The sequence below is a fragment of the Syngnathus typhle genome, linkage group LG14, assembly GCF_033458585.1.
Source record: "Syngnathus typhle isolate RoL2023-S1 ecotype Sweden linkage group LG14, RoL_Styp_1.0, whole genome shotgun sequence".
NCBI classification, from domain to species: domain Eukaryota; kingdom Metazoa; phylum Chordata; class Actinopteri; order Syngnathiformes; family Syngnathidae; genus Syngnathus; species Syngnathus typhle.
This window is the reverse complement of record NC_083751.1, coordinates 1,945,196-1,961,932: the sequence shown is the minus strand read 5'-3', so window position 1 is coordinate 1,961,932 and position 16,737 is coordinate 1,945,196. Positions and strand designations below refer to the sequence as shown.

Genomic DNA, 16,737 nt, shown 5'->3' with positions numbered 1-16,737 from the left:
TTTCCCAACCGTGTTCCAGGCTGGAGCGTACGACGGGTATCTTCAATTGGAAGTTCTTCCCTCTATTAAGCAGAATTTAGCTCCATTTTATTACATTTTAACTTTTTCTTACCATTTTCTTGTACTTCTGCGCATGCTAGATGAAGTGTAACTAACTTCCGGGTTTGCGTGACGTAATAGCCAATAGTGCTCAGCTTAACTATTTAAACATGCCCCTAGTCTTTTAAATTATTCCCTCAGTGACAACAACATTCATTATTAGTTTAAATAATTTAAAAATTGTTATTTTTCAATTCTACTTCTATCTCATGAGCTAAAGAAAAGGAGTTGCTAATTTCCTGACGTAATCGTGACGTAATTGTCTCCACGAAAAAAAAAGTGGAAGCTATTTAATTTAACTTTGTACGTTCAGCTCCAACATAAGATAAATGAGTCAAGAGGGAAAATTGAGAGGGTTTTAAGGGCACTGCTTGCTTCAACACGAGTCTATACTGTCCTCTTCTGGTTAAAATAAGAACACGAAAGGGAAGAAAATCCAAAGTGACACGCTATATCTTATGACCAGCAGATGGCAGCATAACACCGTCTAGGTTTCTCAGTCTTAAACCAGCACATGTCCCTGCTTTATCTCCTAATTTGCACGCGTCAGATCTTCTTGCAGACAGGAAATGTAAAACAGTACGTGGTCGTCCTCCATAAACCCTAACCTCAAATTCATTATGAGGCCACACGTTCCCTTTCAAGTTGGAAAGCTTTTTATGGCCCACGGTGATTGTTGTGAAACACCACAGGCACCAGAGGCTGTCTGCAGCCCCTCTCCAGGAGGTCATGGGAAGAGTAGGCTACTCGAGTAGCTTGTTTCTGCTGACTGCGCACATCAATAAACACCAAAATATCCATGGCTTAATGAGAGCTGGTTGATATTAGTTAATATCACTTGTCTTTAAAATAAACTTAAATCTTGACAAAATATTCGTTTCACATATTTGGGGGAAAGAGTGACAACACAAATGAGGAATTCGTTTTATTAGTTCATCAAGGGCACAAATCAGCCTGGACGTGAAGAAGAAACCAGTGTTTGTTGTACATAACTTGTTGAATCCGAAATTAATGTCAGCTTTTTGGCTTGTTGCGTGCGTGAGAGATGCTCTGCTAACAAGCAGGACCCGCCTGCTGCAGCGCCGCTACACTTGTCGAACTTTGTCATGTGACAATTGTGAATGTGTGTATAAAAAAAAACATTTTTCCGTTTAAAGTCTGACTTGAACACCATAGTGGTCACTGACACTTTTATTTACTCAACTGCAGATGGGGGGAGGCTTCCCCTAAATGAGAAAAAAAAATTGAGGAATGTGTTTAATTGACTTGTCCTAATTGGATGACGGCCACCATTTGAGGAAATGGGGTAGTACAAATGACCAAAAGAGGCACGTTGGGAATAAATTAAGGCACTTGCTCAATATACAGTATCTCCACTTCAAGTGTCTTTTCCAAAACCCCCACCACTTCACAGTTCGTCCCGCGAGGTCCTGGCGGCGGGCAGCGGTGAGTCCCCCGTGACGCTGTTCTGGGCCACCCTCCGGATGCGGTCCTGCTGGGTGCTCTTGCGGGTGAGCTGCCGGTCCCAGTCGGTAGGCACGGCCTCGTCGTCCCAGATGGTGGAGGTCTCGGTGTCGCTGATGTAGCCCGGCTCGCCCGTGTAGTGCGTGGGGTAGATGAGCAGCGGCTCCACCGAGAAGGCTCGCAGGTCTCGCGGCTCGTAGTGGGACATGTAGTCCACGCTGAGGAGGAGAGACAGCAAGACGTTTCATGGTAGGCGGGTGGATGCTCATACTGCTAGCTTTATGCTAACCCATCATGGGAAATGACACAGACAGGCTAGCGGATAGCATCCTTGCGGCAGGGTCATTAAATGTTAAATAACAGATATTTGAACACAAAGGGTGCAGAAGCACACGTAGACAGACAATCAAACAATTGAAGCAAAAAGTCTGGACGTGCTTTGGACTTCCCAAACTGTCATTGAAGAATTTTTACAATACATTAAAACACACATGTCCCGTCATTCCCATTTCTTTCCCTATTGAGTGAGCGAATGGCTGTGAATACACACAGTGTATTTACAGAGTAATCTATACAGGGAACACTGGACACACATCCTTGTGTATTTGCATTAGTAACACACACACACGCATGCACGCACGCACACACACACACAGCACGCATCTCTCGCCCCCCCCCCTTGCCTCCAGGCCACTATCAATGGGAATCCTGTCCCCCTCTCCGAGCAGCAGGAAGAGCCTTGGCGGCCCGCATTCCTCAAAGAGAGGCAAGCGAGGCAGGAGGGGGGGGCGACATAGGGCGAGCGCACAAAGTCAAACCTTTGTTGGGGCTCTCGGGTCGTGCAGAAAGAAAAAAAAGATGCGAAGGCACGAGAGGTGCGACGGAGCCCTGAGGGACGCCGGAAGGAACTTCTGCTGCGAGTTGAAAATGTCGAAGCGACTTACTTGGGGTGTTTGTTGAACATGACGGGCAGGAACTCGTCGACGGGCAGCATTTTGCTGAAGGCTTTGGCGTTCAGCAGCTTGGTGGCTCCCTGCAGCGACAGCGCGTAGCCTAGCGTCCAGTATGAGTAGTCGGCCTCCACCAGGTTGTCCACGCTGTCCACGGAGCGCTCGGGCTGCTTCACTTGCATGCGCTTGCGCCCCACGTAGCTGACAAAGAAGATCCAAAATGACATTTCTAGACAACCCAAAGGGAGTGGGAAAAAAAGTCAAAGAATTTCCCCATGGGTGAACTTAACGTGTTCTTACATGAGGTCCCAGTCCAGCTGGGCTTTATCCGCGTCCTCCATAATAGCCTGGAGTCGTCGATTGAAGCGGGGCTCGAACCTCACGTCGTCCTCTAGAACAAGAACTTTGCGGAGGCCGCGCTCCACCACCTGCGGATCAAAAAAACACGGCTTGCTGAAACCGTACCGATCCCCAAATTTCCGCTCTCACCTGGCTCCATATGGAGTGATGGCTAAGGAAGCAGCCGATCTCGCCTCGGGTCAGAATCCGGCCCGAGTACGGGTCCTTGTAGCTGGGCAGCATTTCGATCCCCAGCGCCTGCAGCCGGGACGTGTTGAGGGCTCTGAGAGGTTCCGAGAAGAAGTCACGCTAGGTCTCAAAAACACTTAGCGGCGGGAAGATGTTGACCTACTTGCCGTCCACGGCGTCCAAGAGCGTGACGTGCAGGCCTAGCGCCGACATGGTCTTCAACATCCGGCTTCTTCTGTCCAGCCGACGCTTCAGGTTGACGAGGAAGATCTAAAAGGAAACACATGACGCATTCTGTGTGCGCCCAGGCGGGGAGAAGACTGAAAGGGCCAAAAAAACTCACCTCATCGAAAGTCATGGTGTCCCGCGGAGACGGCGGAACGTGAAGATGCTCAGAAGGCTCAAGACTGTGCTCAACTGTGCAGCAGAGAAACAGCAATTTTGTGAGCGGCTTAAAGTCAAAAAGTTTTCCGAGTTGGGCTCTGCAGGACAGCGAGTGGAGGAGGGTGGACAGAGAAGCAAGATGAAGCTGACAGGATGCAATCAGAGACGCCAGCGGAGGTCAAGGGGAACCGGGCGAGCCGACGTCGTGAGGCGTGACAGATTGCGTGCGTCGTCTGCGCGTGTGCGCACTCACTCAAGGCCTCCGTGGTGGTGTGGATGAAACTCTCGCGCTCATCCTCCACAGTCTGGTGTTGCTTGAGGGGGACGGGAAGGAACCCGTAGTGCTCTCTGTTACACACGTGCATCTGCACACCTGGAGGACACACACACACACGTTGACGTTGCCACCACAACGCCGTGACCCTGCAAGGCAAATGTGTGACGCAACATACTGGCATGCAAATGCAACACATTCTTCTCAAGTGTATCAAATGGAAATCTCCAAGGTTGTGTTTGCACATTTAATATGCACACACCTAAAAATCAGCACACATGCTTTTGCTCATAGTTGGATCTGCTTTTACTTTAGCTACAAAGTCGTCTTTGTTAGGAACACAACAAACACACAATGAAAACCAGCCGAGTGTTGACGGGTTTACTCCCGAACTTTTGTTACTTGACCGGAGCCCGCCGGTAATGACAACTGACAAGCCGGGTCCAAATGTACTAGTTTGCCTGGAGCTTCCAACTCACCCGCTTGACGTGCGGAGAATGCAAACACCATGATGTCATCGAAGGACCAGCTGTAGTCGGGGTGAGGCGGGTAGAAAGCCAGATCTCGGCTGGACTCCCGTCTCAGGTCCACCAGGAAGGTGCTGTGCACCATGGGGACCGGGAAGCAGCCCAGACGCTTCCACTCACGGATGGGCTGGTAGTCTGGGGTCCTCTTGTAATAGCCCTGAAAGACACCACAGTGTGGTTATTGTTGTATTTATTTTTGTGTGGATGGATAAATGAATAAATACATTTAAAAATAAATCCAAATAAATAAATACATTTAAAAATAAATAAATGAACAGACCAAAAATATCGTATTTATTTATTCATCCATCTCCGTATTTATTTATTTGTCCATGGATGGATGGACGGACGTACCTGTGGGGTCATGGCGCACCAGTAGTTGGAGTACAAGGAGCGGGACTCCATCATGGGGGCGACCACGGTCAAGTTCTCGGCGATGAGCAGGTTGAGCACACGCGGGTTGGTGAGAAGGTTGTCACTGTCGACAAACTACAAAAAAAGAAGAAAAAAAATTCTTTTTAGGAGGGATGATTCAATGAAGAGTTGGCTCAAGCTTCTACTGCGCCGATTGCCAGTGGATGCAACTCAACCGTTTTCCCACACTGACAGCAAATCAAATATTTTTCCGCCACGAGTCTTTCACACACCAGTATAAAGTCGGCCCATCGTTCCCTGGCCGCCTTGAGCGCCGCCTGCCTCAGCTTCATCACATGGTTGAACCTGGATGCAGACCAGTCCTTGGGACCCCACGCGTCTGTGTAGAACCTTCACAGAGCACCGCTCATCAGTGAAGAAAGACTTTTTTTTTATTGCGTCATTATAAGGTAAAGCTTTGTTCCCCTAACCGAACCTGTTCACTCAAAAAAATGCTGACCTGGGCTCCTCCATGGGCCTCCACTCCACGTAATGGTAGAGACGCTGGGCGTTCATCAGCCATTCTCGCAACATGGCCGTGGTGTTGTCCACGTTGTGGTCGCTGGCGGCCCTGGAACGACACCGAGGACGCCCTTGCATCATCTGGACAATAGTATTGGGACGCTTGAGCATGGCATGACATCTCTTGAAGTTGTTAGGATGGATCCCATTTCCATTTATTTCTCTTTTTAAATCACTATTTTGCATTTGTAAACCACTGTGGACTTCATACGCCAACAAAGCTCGCCTTACCTTTTGCATGTGGTGTGTTTATAGATACGCACGTCAAAACATGTACCAACACGCGTGTGTGTGTGATTATTCACACAGAAGGAAGCCTCCACGTGATGACTGATTGTTGTTATTTCATTCTAGTTTACGGTGTCTCGTCAAAGTGGGCAACACCTGATGTTGGATGGTCGTAATGAGAAGAGACGCACATATTTACACGCTAAAATGCACATGGACCAGACATACATGTGCTGCAACAAGCCCGAGGAGTGTGTGACATGTCGCAGCTTCGGGCAATTCATGGAACATACATTTAGATGAAAGGAGTCAGCAAGGTCAGATTTGAGAAGAAAAAGAAATCCCCACATTTTGCATTTCTTTAAAAATAAAGTGATCCACCTGCGTGACTCCAAAATAGACTTGGGGGGGAAAAGTGACAGCAAACTAGCAGTGGAAAAGTCCACCAAAGCAAAAGCCCGTTTCCATGTTTGTGTGGGTGCAATTCCAGGTATGAAGCAGCTTGTCATTTGCTAATAGACGTGTTACTTTTTGGCATTGCCTGTAAATGACAGCGTCGGGAGCATCGTCTTTACTTTTGAATTCCAGGGGCTGTCATTTGGTGGTACCGTAATTTTCGGACTATAAGTCGCACCGGAGTATAAGTCGCACCAGCCATAAAATGCCCAAAAAAGTGAAAAAAACACATATATATGTATATAAGTCGCTCCTGAGTATAAGTCGCCCCCCCCCCACCCAAACTATGAAAAAAAAACCGCGACTTACAGTCCGAAAATTACGGTAAGTAATAAAAAGTTATACTCAACATAAGCAAATAAATCAAGATAAAAGTTTGTGTTCGAGAAGGAAATAACTCATTTTCCAGGGTGCAAAATAAAAGCATGGAAGCCTCAAAGAGTCAAAGAGCACATTAATGACTAACCAGCATATAAAGCAGGAACATAAATTTCTTCCTTTCAGCTTTGTATTGTTGATGTTTTTAAGAAGGTTGTTTTGACTGACGTTTTTGGTGAAGCTTTTTGTTTTGTTTTGTCTATCCCATGTCTGGCTGGCTGGCTGGCTGGCTGCACGGTGCAGGGCCCTTCCTTCCCCTCTCAGCTCTCTTGAGGACAAGCTGTGACTTTCCACCATGACTAACACGATTACATCGCCTTGCTTCTTCAATGCTGCTTTTTGCATCTGTAATGAAGCATCGCTGTAAAATGTCAAATATTCCACGGCTGAGGTTAGATCACAAGTGGACGCCATGTACTCGCAGATACTAAATTGGACAAAAATAGAGAAATGTTGCAAAATCAAGAGAATGGAATGTCATGAAGAATATTGAAGCCGATGTAACAGTATGACTGCTCTGCCTCGTTGTAAAAATTGATTGTATACTGCAGCCTCATTATTTTGCTCCCCGAAGGTGTTTTGTTACGTCCCTCTTTCCGTTGCTGTCTACGATGTAATCAACATCTGGACAACACATGCTTAACCTATACAAACGGCATCTAATACAACTACCGTAATTTTCGGACTATAAATCGCGGTTTTTTTCATAGTTTGGGGGGGGGGGGGGGCTGACTTATACTCAGGAGTGACTTATATACATATATGTTTTTTTTTCACTTTTTTGGGCATTTTATGGCTGGTGCGACTTATACTCCGGTGCGACTTATAGTCCAAAAATTACGGTATTGTGACCCTTTAAAGCTTTACGTTGCTAGAATGTGAACGGAAAATGGAATAATATGAACGGAAGATTAAAGCAAATAAATTTTGGCCATGATGCACGTTCAGCCATGAAGAAGATTTCATGAATTTATATGTGATTGGTAGGTGTGGTTTCAATACATTCAGAAGACACGCCCACATCATTTGGTAATGGAGAGAACGACTTGATTCTTCATGATTTCGAGAGTACGTGCCAATTTTGTCATCGTTCAAATTTGTCAGGTTTGTTTGCATCTGTCATGAAGCCAACTCTCATCTGTGGAGTGTCAAATTCATACATTTCTCTTATCAGGGTGTTTAATGTTGTCGTCGCTATCCTGAATATTCCAAATACGGTGGATATTTGAACGTCTTTCCTGTGAAGGCCGAGAAGAAAAAGAGTGAGAAATTCCTCATGAGTCTCAACGTCAACAAAAAGTGGACTTGCGCTCAAGCGTGACATTCAGTAGTCACATTCAAGGTTACGTGGAGGCTTGCATCTTTGCCCTCATAACAAGATCGGATGCCCTGAAATCCATACGGCATTACGGCATCGGTCAGAATAAGACACAACTCTAAAATAATATTTCATGATCATCAAATCAAAGTTAAGATGCTCCTTGGTTTTTTTTCCAACTTGAATGGTGATGACCACATCTAGCAGGTGTGCTATGAACTAGCTTTATGATGAAAACAAAGAATAAAGCAAAGTGTCATAAAGGGGAAAACTGAATTAAAAAAAAAAAGTACTTTTACTAGGTGTACCTAATAAAGCGACCTCCCCATTGACTTTCCAGCGCGAGCTTGTACACATTTCTTGACACGCATGACTTAGCCCTACTACTAATACTAGTTTCCCTCCCTCCTTCTCTTTTAATCCTGCTGTCAAAGCAATTTAACGTCTCCTTTCATGCACCCCCACCCTCGCGTTTTTATGATTAGTGAATCGGTTGAATTATGTGGAAGGAGTAGCAGGACTTTTATATAATAATAATAATAATAATAATAACAATAATAATAAAGTGAATGGTGTAGAATAACATAATAATACTGCTAATAATAATCTACTGACCAGATCGCGATGCGCTCCTTGGGGTAGTCCAGCCTCTCGATGCATCCCAGGTAATGAGCGAGGCTGTGCGCCGCGTTGCGAGCCAGGATGGCGATCAGGACTTTGGGTCGGAGCAGGGCCGACTCTTCCGTGGGGCTCACATCCGCCTCCTGCACCAGCGTCACGGGCTCCGAGCCCACGCAGGAGCGCACGGCACACAGCGCGGCCAACAGCAACAGAGGCATCCGCATCTCGTCGGCTTTCCTTGGTTCTGCTTCTGCTGCTGCTGCTGCTGGCTGGTGGAACCACCCGGACACACCGACTGGAAAGTGCGAGTGCGGGGGAGAGAGAAGGGGAGGGGGGTGAGAATGAGACTCCTGTCACACCTTCCCTTTGAAAACAGTCAGCAACTTTTGAAATACATTATAATTAGGGGGTGGGGCTAAATATATTGCCTATTATCTTTAAAGAGAGGGAAATGGCAGGGATAAAAAAAATAATTTTAAAAAATCCCTGCTGTATTTGTAACTGTAATTTGCCTGCAACGAGCGAGTGCATGAAGCTTCTCTTAATGACAGACGGCCACGCCGCTCTGTTTATTTGAGCTGGCCATTTAGGAGAATGTTTTTCCCTCCTCGCTGAGGTCATGACAAATGATCTTTGTTAGTCACCGGAGGTGTCCGAAGCGTGCCTGAGCAAAAAAAAAAAATTATTGAGTGCGGCCTAATATCACAGGTAGCAGGCATTATTTTAAAGCATTAGTTTTCATGACATTTGACGAAATTACTGTAATGCCCTGACACGTGGGAAAAGAGAGACGCGGCTCCAAATGCACTTTTGTAATACATATAGTTTTCTATCCATCTTATGCTAGCATTTTTAGCCCGTGTTTTCCAATAAACAGCCAAGCTTTGAAAATGTGTCTAAATCATGCCGGACATTGAATAAAATATTAATGGATGCTCCATAATCATGTGTTTCCTACGTATTTATAACAGGTTTTGTATTCGCCTGCACGAGATGGTGATAATAACCTGGTGCGTGCTGCCACCTGGCGGACAAATGGTGACATTGCAGGTAGCCAAAATAAATACGTTTGACCTTATGACCCTTTCATTTGTATGTTTTAGCGTTCATTTTTAATAGAACCATCTATCAAGCAACAAAATGTCTTACTTTGCTACGAAATAAAACAAAATGAACAATGATTCAATTCATTTCAATGTGGGAAAATCGATTTGACAAGCATTATCAATAGTTTAACAGCAGACAGGAGAATCTTTGGGCGCTAGAGGGCGCTCTTGCTTCAGTCTTCAATCCAGCTCAATCTCATACACACTCCTATATTCTCAGTCTCTGACACACACATACACACAGACACACACAACGTGCACGTTGTAAACAGAAGACGGGCTAAACGCTGCCATCCTGTTGATTATGACAAGCCACGTCAGGCTGCACATTGATTGCAAACTGGACTCGTTCCAGCAACTCTGACTCAGCTAATGACAACAAGCCTTCAACCTTGGGAGTAAATCATCAACACTGACTGAGCACTGAGCACTCCCTTAGCCTTTTGCACTCCAGTCGCGGCAACGACCATGACGACGACAACCACAACAACATCTAGGTACGGTAAAAAGGGTGCAGTCGTTGAACGAACGCCAACGTGCGTTTCCACAGAACGGTGGCGATTTCAAGTAGGTCATCCCTTTGTGGCTGTGCGGCGTGAATGCAAAATCAAATTGTAAAAGCTCGGGGGGGGGGACCTCCCACTCGTGTGAGGAGGTAATCCACGCTGTGAAGAGGCTTTACATATAAATTTGGGGGTGTAGATGTGCACATTCAATTTGGTACAGGGGGGCCTTCAGTGGGCACTTTTTACAAAGCAATGGAGAAATAATGGAACTGCAAGAATAAAAGACATGATACTCACCAGTCAGGCTTATTCTATAATGTGCTACAGATAAGCTCTGAATAGTTTCGTTCTGAGCATTGGTCAACGATGGTCAACGTGCTGGCCCTGTAAGGAAGAATTTCAAATCTGATTGGTTGAAGAAACAATCCTGTCGTGACTATAAATTAAAGTGGCCCGGCAGTGCCAATTTGAAATGTGATTGGACAAAAAATAAGGCAAAATTACAAAGAGGGGGAAAAAATTAAAATAATGTTGAGAATACGTTGACACACTGATGGAAAAATGATTACAATTTAGGTTGTCAAGCGATGCGAGAGCTTCCGTTTAGGTCAGCAGAGGCCTTGCTCACTGAAACTACTCAGCACCATTAAATGGGAGCTACAGCATATTGCGGTTGGCGAAGGCAACGTGCACGCTCAGCCCCCCCCCCCCCCTTCGCCTGTTGAGTCATCAGCTGTGTGGGGCAACAAGAACACACACACACACACTGAGTCACATCTGTAAATAATGCCCCTTATGACCACAAGCTCCTGTTTTCAGCAGACTCGGCGGACATTTACTGCACGACGACTTTCCCCCTCTGCATTTGCACTGTTTACACAAGGTCGATGTAAAAACACTCAAACAGGAGGTGGCGAGGATTTTGTGCTACTTGCGTCATCTTACTGGAAAGAGCATTTTCTTGGACGGGGCAAGCGCCATCTCTTCTCGCTACAACATATATTATAGGGCAACTATTATCGTGCCACTGGTTGGCCGCATTTCGAATGTTGCTAATCGACGTTGACATGATGGGGGACTGGGGGGTCCTTAGGGTGCCCGAGCCCAGGAGAAGGAGGCTGAGTCAGCACTTCATTTATGAATGTAAAATCAATGGGAATTGTTGAAGGAAGAAAAAAAAAAAGCCCACTTGCAGTTAGGTATTGATTGACTGTGAATCAACTCTGAATTGTTGCCCAAAAGTATGGGAACATTTAAATATTTTTGGATTGCTTGGAAAAAAAACAAAAAAAACAAAAAAAACTCTTACATCTCACACTCTCTTACGCACACACACACGCGCGCTAAAAGCTTTGCCCTCTTTATTTTAATAGAAAAAACATATACAAATAATATAACAAGGGTATCTCCGGTAAACAAAACGAGAAAAAAGCAACCACGCATTCTATTCATTCTCCCCATCCTCCCTCTTCAGTTTTATGTTGCTACAGTGCCTGAGTGTGTGCGTGTGTGTAGACACTAAAAAGGTGTGTGGGGGGGGGGGGGGGGCGAGCGTCTTGAATGTTGAACTTTGTATGTGTGTGTTGAGGGAGGATGAGGCAGCAGTAACCTGCTCCATGTTGATCATTTACAAGTGTTCCAAAAAAAAAAGGTGGGGGTGAAAAAAAAAAAAAAAAGTAGCAGGCTCCTGCCTCTTATTAAAATATCACAAAATCTTCCTGTCCAGCTTGTCCATCAATAAAGTTCCGTTCCGTAACTCTTCTTCACCTCTGCGGGCCGCCACATTTGGGAATGTTCGCTCTGTCCTTTTCACTCGTCAGTGCACCCGGCCGGGGTGGAAAAATGTTCTTTTTCGTCATTGACACTTAAAATACTTTTACGTCGCCGTATCCCGTACACCCCCCGCTGGTAAAACACTGATTGGACGCCCTCACACACTCACACACTGTGAAGCTTTCAATTGGTGTGATATCTGGGAGGGGCTGGTGCTGGGGGGCCTCTGTGCTATGTCGTCGTCGCCTCCTCCTCCTCCCCCTCCTCTGAGCAGTAGTCTCGGCCCTGGTAAATAAACCAAAAGATTTATTTTCATTTAGGTTCAAAAGGACAGTTGGAAGGTGTAAATATCGATTCTTTATCCTCTGCAAAGACTATTATTAGTGCTGATGAATTGATGATGGGCCCTCATTAACTGGAGACGTTGACGTTTCTTTCGAATGCACGTCATCACCGCCCCGCTACTTTCTTTCAGCATGAGACGAACAAACGCAGCGCTCCCTCCCCTCCTCTCACCTTCTCAATCTTCTCATCCAGCATCCGGAAGAATTCCTGCTGGCTGTCTGACGTGTGAATGCTGGGCGAACGAGAGGAAGTTGGAGGATGAGGACCAAGAAGAGGAGGAGGAGGAGGAGGCAGCAACAAATACATCATGAGAATTTTCCATTAGAAACCCCCCAGGCGAGCTGCCCGCACACACACGCAATTCCTCGATACAGTGTGAGAACAGCTCAGCCTGGAAAGAATTTGAATATCGGTCTAGCAAAAAATATTAGCCGAAGACAAGAAAGCTACGATATGACAACTAAAAAGAGCAAAACACAAATTCACTTTGACCGTCCTTGATGAAGAGGACGGACGACTCAGCATTTTTGATGTCTTTTTCCATGACGCCGTTGTGCAGAAAAGGAAAGAAGCTCGGTTGATGCGGAAGGAGGTGGCCGCCAGAGCTGCGGCTCTCGTGCATTTTTCAAATCAATCACCGTACCCGTTCATCGGGTAAAATTGGATTTAGTCTTAGTCAACAACCAAATGCGCACGCGGGGGCACAGGTGATATAAAACGTCCGTCCGACTCTGAGCGAGCTTGTTAACGGCTCCCCTCATCTCGCAAAAACCGGAACTCTTTCGGCCACTTACTTTGATTTAACATTTGCCGCCGTCTCTTTCTGCAACTTGCCCCTTTGCGGCACGTTATTTCTCTCCTGAAACACACAAATGACATTTAAGAGCGTAACGAACATCCGCTAGCATAATGCTAACATAGAATGAGGTGCTAATGGAGTAGCAACACACACACACAAAGAGTCGACCGCAGAACTCATTAACGCCGAATCTCATCTGACGTGTTACTACACTGAAGGTGCAAAACTAAATTTGGACTTGTCTGATCGGGGGGGGGGGGGGGGAAACCTGCCCGACCTCCATTTTATACTAAACAAAAGTGTGTCCTACACAGAGCAGAGGATAAGCACTTACTTCACGTTATAGCGAGTATCAGCGTGCTGATATAAAACAGTGGCTGCTTCTGTTTCGGCGAGATTTACGACTTACATTAGTTCTTGTTTATAGCCGAGCGGGGACGGCAGGCGGGCCCGCCTGATTGGCTGCCACACACATGCGCTCCTCAACTTGGAAATGAAACGTTTCCAAAGCTTTATCACATGTCATGGCTGATTTTTAAGCAATACTTCCTTATAGGGGGTTTACATTATACATAAAAAAAATAAATAATTCAGAGCAAGAGGCAGAGAAGGTTCCCAACGAAGATCCAGTTGAGAATAAAAGTCATTTTATCGACAGCAGTTGTGTCAAAATATATAGAATGCTAGCCTGTCAACTGCTAACATTACGCTAGCAAGCGAATTTTGTGCGTGTCTCACCAAGTTCTCCTGGTTGCGTACATTTACCCGGTTTTCTTCCCCTCTCATGTACTTCACCTCCTCCACCGCCTTCATCTTGTACTCATCTGGGAGAAAAGTAGAAAGACGCACGATTAGAAAGGTAGTAATGGGCGAGCCGTGCCACGGGAGACTCGCGCCCAATGTGTCCCTGAACGCTTCAGATGAGCTCAGTGGCGCTGAGTGCGTCTAAATCATAAATAATATGACGCCGCCGCGAGATGCAGCGCACTTAGGAGCTAACGTCGGGGGTCGGAGCGCCTCGCCTCACTTGGAGTGATGTACCTGTCGCGTTGAATGGAAACGTTCGGCCGCTTATTGACGTTGAGCTGTCGGTCGCCGTGGTTACCGTGCCCTTCATCCCTCAACTGTCATTTATCGGTCAGAGTCGCCTCGTCCCGTAACGTCTCGCGTGCACAATGTATTTTTGGGGAATAAATTTGTCATTGTGCGTGATCGTGACCTCCCACTCCATTTGACCCCTCCCGGATGGGATTTCACACTTTTGCCCCCGCCAGCTACCAGCAGCGTTTATCCGTCCCATCTGTGCAACTTTGCACCCAGCTGATTGCTTCGCTCTACCCAAGGGTGGGGCTGAGGAGGGGTCATGTCCGTGTTACACCGAGGACGGATTGGCGTGCGCTTCATATCGTGCTCGTCCGTCACCTTGTGCGTGCGTCATCGCCGCGGCAACCTCAAATGTCAAATAATGACGGGAGGCGGCGAGAAATTATGTGGAAAGCTGGCTCCAGATTAAAAGATGGAAAGAGGAGGGGGGAGGGTTTGTTCTTTGCTCCTGTTTGTGCGAGGAATGTAAACCAAGCGGGAGCGAGCCGTCTCGTGTCTCAGCACGCCGAGACGCGCCGGGCGTGAAAACACTACGCAGGCCTAGGCCGACGTGAAACAGCGCGCGGCTCTGTCGCGCCGAGGAATTAAGAGCAATTTAGTCCGCCGCGTTTCAAAAATAGAGATAATCCGCGTGAAATGTCATATTCAATATTCTGCAGCCGGAGGAGGATGCACACGAGTAGGCAGAGTCGCCGCCGCCGCCGCCGCCGCACACTGCGAGATGCTCAAAACGGATCCGGCCGCTGAAAAAGTGACAGCTGGCCACCGGCGTTGGAGCAATTTAGCAGAAGGAATACTCGCCATGCAAACTGTCCTGAGCCTTCCGTCACGCTAACGACAAACTGGACCCGCGGCGGGATGGATGGAGGGACGCTGTCGAAGATTGGAGGATAAAAGGGGGCCACCTTTTCTGACGTCTCAGTTAGCGAAAGACGCACTAAACATTCACGCACGGTCCACCGGGTTGATTTTGTGTTCACAAGTGTACAATTTATGTCCTGGTTGGTTTGCGGCTCACTAATTGAAGATCCGTCTAAGTGGGTCATTTCACTCTCTTATAGTCACGCAGATTAAAGGAAAATGTAAAGGAGTGAAAATGCTGCAGAGCTCCAGGCACTGAAAATAAAAGACTTGATTTGGAAAAAAAAAAAAAAAAAAAACTTGCTGCTGTAGACCACAGCTCACATGGCTGGCTCTGGGTGCTGATGGCCACTCATTGGCCACGCCCCTTAAAAAGGCACACATGTAAATGTCTAGAATGGATGATAATGACACCGGTTGATTTCAACTGGGACTGATTCGAACAAATTAAAGTCACAAGTAGCGCCGCATACTAATTTTCATAATGAACAAACTATCCTCTTGCAAAACGACGACGAGAAGAAGGACCTCTGGGCCACTCGGTTGTCACGTCACCTCCGCACCACGGCGCAAATAAACCACATCATGTCGAGAGTGCGGCTGTTTTTCAAGTGCTGTTTGTGTAATGGAGCTCAGCCATTTCCGGTTATTGTGCGTGAGCGAGGGAGGGAGGAGGGGGGGGAGGCGGTGGCGGCGGGGGTCGTTAGGGGTTTAGTGGCCACAATCTGACAGCATCAGACAATATCTGGGACACCAACACGTTTAGCCACAACAAGACCTGACCGGCAATCTGTCGACGGCCGACTTGTCCTAAACACATGCGCAGGGACACACACACAATTGAAAATACAGCGAAGCCTCATTGAAACGGGAAGTGTCAGCCTTGTGCATATTGGCATGGCTTCTGGGGATTAACCGGCTGGCACTCAATTAATATCCGCTTGGTCACGTCCCCTCTGGGCACGTCACGCCTCGCATCAAAACAATCGACTCCACACTTACGGACGCTTGCAAAGCCAGAAGATTAGGAGCTACGATCATCAGAGGATACGGACGGACGGGGCCCACTGCTGAGGAATCAAGGACCAAGTCGGCAAGAATTTATTGACGAGGTGAAAGTGAGACCGGGACGGTGTGTGTGCGTGTCAACTGACCGCCAAAGAGGTCCCCATTGCCGTAGGCCTTGCCACGGCCCTCGTCTTCGTTGGGCACGGCCGACACCTGCTTGGCCGAGGTGCAGCCCATGGCCTCCTCACTCTGGGAAGGCTCTCCTCATCGCACTCTCACCTGATGACACAATCAGCACAAGGATGCGTTCAAAAAATTTGGACCATTATTATATCAGCATCAACATTTTTGGAGGATTTTTTTTTGTTTTTTTACAAAATATAAAAATGTGTTTCTCACGTCATATTTGAATACTTGGAAAACAAATACAAAGTACATTGCTATGTTTTGGTAACACATGGGTGCAAAGTGCGGCGAGACATGTTGAGGGGAAATCAAGCGTAGAGTATCAACAAGAACTCTCTGGCACGCCTCCTTCCGAGTTTGAAGTGAGCACCACACGGGTGTGTGTTGTCTATTTGTGTAGACACAGCAGGCTGCGGCAGGTGAGCGCAGGGTGCGGCCACGGGATCTTTGTGTTAGGGTACAAAAGGACGCGAAACCAAAGTCAGCTGGCACATTGTTGTCTCATTCAAATCTGGAAGCTGGACTTCCACGACATGGTTCAGAACTTCTTCCTTTTAAGGGTCTTACACACCCAAATGAGCTTTGACAAAACTTGAAACAAGTTCCCGCTAATTTTTACATCCTCTTGCTAGCTAACAAAGCTAGCATCCGACAAACGGAGATTTGAGCAACACCTTTCACTTTGGTGCTTTTCACGGCGTCAGCTACTGATGGGCATTCCGTTGCTCTGTGGAGGAACACAAACATCACACTGCGACAAGATGAAGACCTCTGAGGAAGAATGGCTTTGCGCTGAGCTTGCACACAAGAGACAAGTCGACATTTAGCGGCTTGTCGCAAGCCTTCCTGCTACGCCGCCACTTGGTTCCCATAATGCTAGCACTAA

At 46.9% G+C, this 16,737-nt stretch overlaps 1 protein-coding gene across 2 annotated transcripts; it reads right to left on the bottom strand.

Annotated features, from left to right (window-relative positions):
• Positions 1-1,011: 1,011 nt before the first annotated feature.
• On the bottom strand, positions 1,012-15,944 carry colgalt2b (collagen beta(1-O)galactosyltransferase 2b). Of its 2 annotated transcripts, XM_061298137.1 has the most exons (17): positions 15,812-15,944; positions 13,431-13,516; positions 12,688-12,752; positions 12,065-12,125; positions 11,718-11,833; positions 8,158-8,458; positions 5,101-5,211; positions 4,874-4,991; positions 4,581-4,715; positions 4,179-4,383; positions 3,679-3,798; positions 3,385-3,458; positions 3,205-3,311; positions 3,003-3,135; positions 2,814-2,941; positions 2,508-2,714; positions 1,012-1,781 (listed from the first exon to the last, which is right to left on the bottom strand). In XM_061298137.1, exons 2-17 carry the CDS (start codon positions 13,451-13,453, stop codon positions 1,508-1,510), a joined length of 2,178 nt encoding a protein of 725 aa, XP_061154121.1. In that variant the 5' UTR covers positions 13,454-13,516; positions 15,812-15,944; the 3' UTR covers positions 1,012-1,507. The 2 variants fall into 2 exon arrangements, with proteins under 2 accessions (XP_061154121.1, XP_061154122.1); XM_061298138.1 differs by lacking the exons at positions 12,065-12,125; positions 12,688-12,752; positions 13,431-13,516; positions 15,812-15,944 and adding an exon at positions 10,073-10,159 and having other exon boundaries at positions 11,718-11,777.
• Between the last annotated feature and the right edge of the window lie 793 nt (positions 15,945-16,737).